Below are 7,556 nucleotides of genomic sequence, written 5' to 3'. Positions count from 1 at the left end.
AAATTCCGATCCCGAATTCTCGTCATCTGATGAATCATCTCCATCAGAGCCAGAGTAATCTGGATTAGGTATGATGATACGTTCATCATTTTCATCGGAATACCATTTCGATTCGAAATTTGTTGCAATTTTTGAGGATTTACGCTTTGGCATTTTTTTTTGCTGGGTGTACTCGAAAATTCCCAGGATGAGAATGCGGTGAAGGTGTGGTTTGATGTCAGAGTGCAATAAAGGTTACGGAGTCGTTGGAAATTTTTTATTGAAAAACTATGCGCTTTTCGGAAAAATCATCAAGAATAAAAAGTTGTTGTAATCAGCCGAGGAATACGCCTGAATTTTTCTAGAGCGTTTTGAGCAAAATTTTGAATTTTGCAAAAATGGTTCATATGCAAAATCCAAAATTTTGCTCAAAACGCTTCGAAAAAATTCAGGCGTATTCCTTGGCTGATTACAAGAACTTTTTATTCTTGATGATTATTCCGTAAAGCGCATCGTTTATTGTAAAAAAATTCATGAATATTTTCACAAAAATTTTGCCATTAAGACGCCATTTTGAAAATACTAAAACGAAAAATCGCTCTTTGAATCATGGATTCTCAAAGGTTAGACATTTATTCCACCGGTTAGTGAGATTCCAGGTTAATTACAGACTCAAAAAGCTTTGGAAAATGGTTCACAAAAAAAATAGGCTCGAAAAATCACGTTTTTTTTGTTTAAACTACATTTTGGGATAATAAATAAATTTTTTGAGGAATTTCATTGGCACCGTCGGGAAGAGGAGACCTTAAGCAAGAAAAATATATGTGTCTCAATTTTTTCTAGTGTCGAATAGTCTTAGTTATTGGCCGTTGAAAAGCAGTGTCCCGGTAGTGGCGTTTTAGCCGTTTAAGGGTTTTAAAAAGGATAAACGTGAATTTATATTGGCGAAGAATAAAAAAATATAGGCGCTGCTAGATGTAGTATAGGATTAGATAGAGAAGAGGAGATTAGAAAATATAAACGGGAATATAGATTTACACAGTTAAAAAAAGAATGACATGAATAGAGAACGGATAGGATAAGAAAAAGAAGAGGGGATTTTAAAAGATAGATGTAGATAGATGTAGGATACGATGAGATAAAGATGAGGATATTAAAAAAGATAGATGGGAATTTAGACTGACAGAGAGACGGAAAAAGATTGAATTGTATAGATAAAATATAGGATAAGATATAAATGAGGAGATTGAAAAACATACACGCAAATTTAGATTACTAGATGTAGAAAAAGATTGATATGAATAGATAACGTATTGGAGGAGATAAAGAAGAGAGGATTTAATCAGATATACGTGAATTTAGATAAATATAGACGTTGATAGATGTAGGATACGATGGGATGGAGAAGTGGAGATTAAAAAATATAGACGAGAATTTAGATTGAAAAACAGATAAGAAAAAATTGGCATGAATAGATAAACAATAGGATGAAATGAAAAAAAGCGGATTGATAAAGATTGACGTGAATAGATTAAAGATGGGATGAGATATATAAAAGTGGATTTAAAAAGATAGACGTGAGCTTAGATTGACAGAGATTTAGAAAAAGATAGACGTTGATAGAAGTAGGATACGATAAAATAAAAAAGAGGAGATTAAAAAAGACAGACAAGGTTAGAAAGGATAGGCGTGAATTTACACTCACAAAGAATAGAAAAGATAGGCCCTAGTAGATGTAGAATACATAACATATAGGATAAGGAAAAGAAGAAAGGATTGAGAAAGATTGACGTAAATAGATAAAGGATTGGATGAGATATAGAAAAGAGGATTGAAAAAGATAGATGTGAATTTAGATTGATACTGAGTAAGAAAAAGATAGACACTGGTAGATTAAGGATAGGATAAAATAGAGAAGAGAAGTTTAAAAAAGATAGAGTGGAAGTTAGATTGAAAAATAGATCGGAGAAAATTGAAATGGATAGACGAAGAACAGGATCAGATAGAGAACGGGCTATTGAAAAATATTAACGTGAATTCAGAGTAACAAATAGATTAAAAGAAATAAAATTTGATAGACTAGGATGGAATAAGATAAAGAAAAGGATAATAAACAAGATAGAAGTGAATTTAGATTGATGTACATATAGAAAAATGTAGACTTCGATGATTAAATAATAGGATGCGACAGATTATAATAGGGTATTGAAAAAGATAGACGTAAATTTATATTGACAAACAGATAACAAAGGAGCAGAAGAGATTGAAGACGATAGAAAAAATGTAGATTGACATGGATAGGAAAAAATCGATATAAATAGATAAGAAATAGAATAAGAAAGAGAAGAGAGGATTGGAAAACAGACGTGAATTTAGAATGGGAAACAGATAGAATGTGATCAATTTTCTCTATCTCGTTCTATCGTCAAGATTCAAAAGAATTCAAAATGATAGGATCTCTCTTATTTTACTTCCAGCGTAGATGCACCAATACAAAGTTAATCTAAAATATGACTCCTTTTTTTATCAAGATATGCAAGGTGTATAAAAATTCGGGACTCCCTAAATATTTCTTCAGCTAAATTATTTTTTATTTAAGTCAAGATCATTCTTGAAGTAACTTTTAACGAGGAATTCAATGGTGATCTTTAATTCGACCTGGGCGATTACCATAATGGTAATTTCAAGGTCAACTTAAAAAGAATGGAAACCCCCCTTTTTCACTTTTTAAATAGATGGAGCGGGAAATATTACGTTCAAATATGTATTCAGATCATAGGTGCAATTTGACCTTAAAGGTCACTTTAAGGTCAAACATCTTAAACAAGGTCCGAACACCTCTGAAATCAGTAGCTTTTGAACAAGGTAAATTCATTCGTGAACTTTTATTTAACCTTGACGATGATCTTAAAGAACATTAAAAAGCCACGAATGAATATGCCTTGTTCAAACAAATAACTTCCAAAGATATTAAATTTTTTAAAAGCTGCTGATTTCACAGGTGTCTGGACCTTGTTAACACTTTAATGACCTTAGAGTGACATTCAAGGTCAAAATAAACCTATGACCTTAATACATATTTGAACGTGAAATTTCCCGCTCTATCGATTTCCGATGTCAAAAGAGGGAGTTTCCATTTTTTTTAAGTTTACCGTAAAATTACATTTAAGATAATCGCCAAAGTCAAGTTAAAGGTCATCATTGCATTTCTCGTTAAAAGCTACTTCAAGAGTGACCTTGACATAAATGAAAAAAATTGTACCTGAACAAGCATTCAGGGAATCCAGAACTTTTTGGACACCCTGTATATGCTAAATATATTTAATTGATCAATTCTTTTTCAGAAAATAAAAAATTCCGTGAAGCCGCATTTTGAGGCCTGCACAATTTGTGGCCAGGAATACTGCACAGAACCACTACATTCCTTTGAGGAAGATCTTTTGAAAGAGCCTCTTCAGGAAATGAATAGTCTTATTCAAACAAACCCAAATTATCAAATTCCAAAATCGCAAACATAAATAATTACAGAAATTAAAGAAAAATAATTTAAATTATTGAAAATGATTACATAATGGTCAATTAGCACAAAAATATTTTTGTATTTATTTTTGCAGAAAGAAGGGTTCGAATTTTGGTTGAAACCATATTCAAGTATACATAAACTATATAAATTTTTGTAATTTCAATGAAAAACTTGCATTTACAAAAGGAGGTAAAAAATCAAATCTATCATATTAAGAAGACGCGCAACGAAAGAAAATCATTCAGAAAATACATCATCCAATGTTACAAAATATTTTTTAATAAACAAATTCCTACAGTATTTCTCTTTGGGTTCTTTTATTGAGTTGAATATCAATTCTTTGTTTCCTTTTGTTTTTGTTTATTCCTAAAGTCAACTGCCGATATGAGACTGATTTCGGGTTTGGCTTGCCTTGGCCTTGATCCTAAATCGGGGGAATCTGTACGTGAAGAGGTAACCCCGCGTGATCCATTTACGTTAGATTTGAACGCATGATTCAACCTCATGCTACTAACGCACTATGAGTGTTGCCCTCCAGCGGAAGCCACTAGTTCGAATAGTATTGTAAAAGCGAGAGATCTTATATCGGGAGTCGAGTGTATTTAGTAATGCAGGATGTGTAGCGTATTAAAAATCCTTGAAAACCTGGAAAAGTTCTTGAACTTTTTTACCAGGAAAACCCTCGAGAAATCCTTAAATTTTGCTAATGATCCTGGATCTGGTATTCCCATAGAGAAAAAGTAGGTTTTTTCAAAGGGTTAATTACTTCCTGCGATTTGGTGCAATCACATGATATTCTTTGCAATCCCATGCAAACTTTTATAAAACCCTTTTGGTAAAAAAAAGAGAGTACAAACGAGTGATTTAGTTATTTAACGTAAGATTTCAACCAATTTTGAGGAATTTTAGAAAAATTCCATGGATTTTATGAAAATTTGAAAGCTTAGAGAATTAAAAATATTTCCAAATATTTCAGAGGATATTAAGGATTTCCAAAGATTTTAAGAACAAAGGATCTTAAAGCACTTTTACTTTTTTCAAGGATATCAAGTGACTTTATAGAATTTTGCAGGATTTTCAAAGATTTCACGGGATTTCTAGTGAATTAAAACGAATTAATTTAATTAAATTAAATTGTTAAATATTTTGAAATATTTCAAGGAATTTAACAATGATTCAAGGATTTTATGATGAAATCTCTATGAATTTCAAGAAATTTTGAAAATTCCTAAAGATATTAAAGTTTTTTTTAGATAAATTCAGTTTCTGAAAATATACCTCACAGGTGCGAGGCTTGCCACATAGCACGGCGAATGATGCAGACCTCGTTGCACAGCAAAGTGAGTCTCACCCACTCTGCCATCGAGCAACCCTCCTGGCCGACCTTCGACTTTAATGAATAAATTTCATTCAATTTATTTCCAATGGATTTAAAATAATTTATACTTTACGCAATAAATTATACTTTTTAAAGGGATTTCTACGGACTTCAACAATTCAAAGAGAGAAGATTAAGATTTATAGAACCTTCAATTATTTAAAAACTCTTAGAGGATTTTACAAATTTTATTGAATTTTAACAGATTGTAACATATTCCAGATATTTCCAACATTATTAGGGCATTTCAAGGGATTTTTAATGATTTTAATGATTGTATTGAATACCCAAGAATTTGAAGGGATTACAAAGATTTTTAAGGATTCTAACGTTCTTTCTAGAGATCTTTTATGAATGGTTAGTTATTTTAATTTATAATGTGGGTGGGGGTCGTGAGATCACCCCTCTCTAACGCTTAAATTATAAAGCCTATCGTGCCACATCCGTTTTTATTCTTAAGGCAGTACACCGAATCTGGCCACCTTTGTCGAGTTTGCAGATCTTAGTGCATTTTATTCTTTCCAACGTCATAGTAATATACATCGCTAGTGCGAGGTGTACCCCATAGCATAATGATGCGGACCTCTCTGCACGTCAAAGTGATTCTCACCCACTCTGCCATCCGGCAGCCTTTCCTAGCCGGCCACAAACTTTCATGAATAAGTTTCATTCGATTTATTTTCTAGGGATGACAAATAATTTGAAAAAATTAAATATTAAATTAAATATTAAATAAAAATAATAAATAAACAAACCGAAACTAAACTTAAACTTTTACTGAATAAATTAGACTTGATTTCAAGGGCTTTCTTCGGATCTAAGCAACTGAAGGAGAGAAAATTAAGATTTATAAGACCTCTAATTATTTTAAGGATTATACAAGATTTAAACGATTTTAATCATTCTCCACGGACTTGAAGGGATTTTAACGATTTCTAGGGATTTTTAACGTTTTTTTATATAACCTAAATAAGTAAGTTGAATTAAATTTAGTTGCAAATTTTATTATCTTTGTTGAAAATGAACTTTTTGGTTGAAGCTTTATATTTGCGGGTTGAAAATTCAACTGTTTCGAAAAGAATTCGTCTTCTTGGTTTGAATATTCAAAATCTGACTGTTCCATTTTTGGCTGAAAATTGTTTTTTTTTAATTTAACACTAAGTTACTTGGATAAAAATTGAACTTATTTTTAAGAACTTATTTTTTAAGGGTAAAAGTTAGCTTTTTTGTTGATAATTCATATTTACGGATTGAAAATGCAAACTGTTTTTAAAAAAATTTATATTTTGTCTTGCAAATTGAACAATTTGGATGGCATATTTTTCTGTATTAATTGAAAAATCATTGTTTGCTAAAAATTAGTCTGTTTTATTAGAAAAATTGTATTCTGGGTTACAAGTTGAACAACTTTATTAACAAAAATTTTGTTCCTGCTGATCGATTATTTTATCTGAAAATTAAATTTTTTTTTCAAAATTCGTCTTTTTAGTAGAAAATTAATATTTTCGGGTTAAAATTACTTCTTTAAAAAAAGATCCTACTCCATCTTCACTCCATTGGGAATCGAACCACAAAATTTAAAAATATTTTCGGGTTGAAAATTTCGATTTTTTGTAAAAAACCGTCTACTGTGTTGAAAATTGGTATGTTTTTGTTAAAAGTCTATCTTTTTTTATTAAAAGTTCATGTTTTTGGCTGCAAATTTATTATTTTAGTTGAAAAATTATCTCTGCTTGAACATTCGACTATTTCGTTGATTTTTTAAAGTGAAAATGTATCTTTTTCTATTGAAAATTCCACTATTTATTTGACCATGGGTGCATTTTGTCGAAAATTGGTCTTTTAAGTTTGAAAATTAAACTTTTTGTCTCCTGAAAAACCTGGAAAAGTTTTGGAATTTTTTTAAACATACTAGACACCCTGGATAACGATACAAATTGAAAAACATACAATTTAATTTATAAAATTAGAATTTATTCGTCAAGATAAAATAACAACATTTATACCACAAACATAACATCTAATAATAAAATTTAACAATAACAACTACAACTGAATTTAATCTTTAAAAATATTAATTTTAATAATTATACAATTATTGAATTATTTTTATAAAATTCATTCAAAAATACACTCCCTCAAAATTTGTATCACGAAATAAAAAGATGCAAATCACTGCATGTATAGATTTTTTTTAGAAAAATTGAATAATTTATTAACTTTTTACTTAAACGTAAAATTCTGTTTTTGCTGCAATTTCCAATTGTATTGCTTCGTTCTTATACATCTCCAAAGTCTGAAACAAATTTAAATTTGGGTTTAAATATTTATACAATAAACGCCAAATTTGAAAAAAAAATTATTTTAGATTTAAATAATATTTGTAAACGTACAGCCTCGATATTTTTATCCAAATCAGCGACCGATTTTTCCTGAGCGATTTTTAACTTTTCCTTATCACGACCCTGTTTTATCGTAACATTTTTTCTTTCGTCCAAAAATTTTTTTGTGTTAGCTTGCTGTTTTTCTCTCAGCCTTCTGTCCTTTTCTCCCTTTGATTTCAGGGTCTTGTCGTTCATTACTTCCTTAGAAGTTTCGACAGATGTTTTTGCCTGATTAGAATTCATTTCTTTAATATCCCTGAAAAATATTTAATTGAATTCAGAATTTGTTTAA

The 7,556-nt window shown here is 30.2% G+C and overlaps 2 protein-coding genes across 9 annotated transcripts in view; one reads left to right on the top strand and one right to left on the bottom strand.

The window, feature by feature from the left end:
- Positions 1 to 3,802, top strand: part of LOC117169683 (sodium- and chloride-dependent GABA transporter ine) — a 29,705-nt gene extending 25,903 nt beyond the window's left edge. For all 8 annotated transcript variants that reach the window (XM_033356209.1, XM_033356205.1, XM_033356202.1 and 5 more), the window contains one exon: positions 3,324 to 3,802. In XM_033356209.1, the coding sequence (XP_033212100.1) occupies positions 3,324 to 3,497 (174 nt within the window). In that variant the 3' untranslated portion in view covers positions 3,498 to 3,802. The remainder of the gene's footprint in view (positions 1 to 3,323) is intronic.
- A 3,082-nt stretch (positions 3,803 to 6,884) lies between these two features.
- Positions 6,885 to 7,556, bottom strand: part of LOC117169129 (1-phosphatidylinositol 4,5-bisphosphate phosphodiesterase-like) — a 26,019-nt gene continuing 25,347 nt past the window's right edge. The window contains exons 18-19 of the mRNA XM_033355319.1: positions 7,274 to 7,520; positions 6,885 to 7,176 (exon numbers count right to left, since the gene is read on the bottom strand). Of these exons, the coding sequence (XP_033211210.1) occupies positions 7,108 to 7,176; positions 7,274 to 7,520 (316 nt within the window). The 3' untranslated portion in view covers positions 6,885 to 7,107. The remainder of the gene's footprint in view (positions 7,177 to 7,273; positions 7,521 to 7,556) is intronic.

Source organism: Belonocnema kinseyi, chromosome 1 (assembly GCF_010883055.1).
Source record: "Belonocnema kinseyi isolate 2016_QV_RU_SX_M_011 chromosome 1, B_treatae_v1, whole genome shotgun sequence".
NCBI lineage: Eukaryota > Metazoa > Arthropoda > Insecta > Hymenoptera > Cynipidae > Belonocnema > Belonocnema kinseyi.
This window is presented reverse-complemented; position numbering and strand designations above follow the sequence as displayed.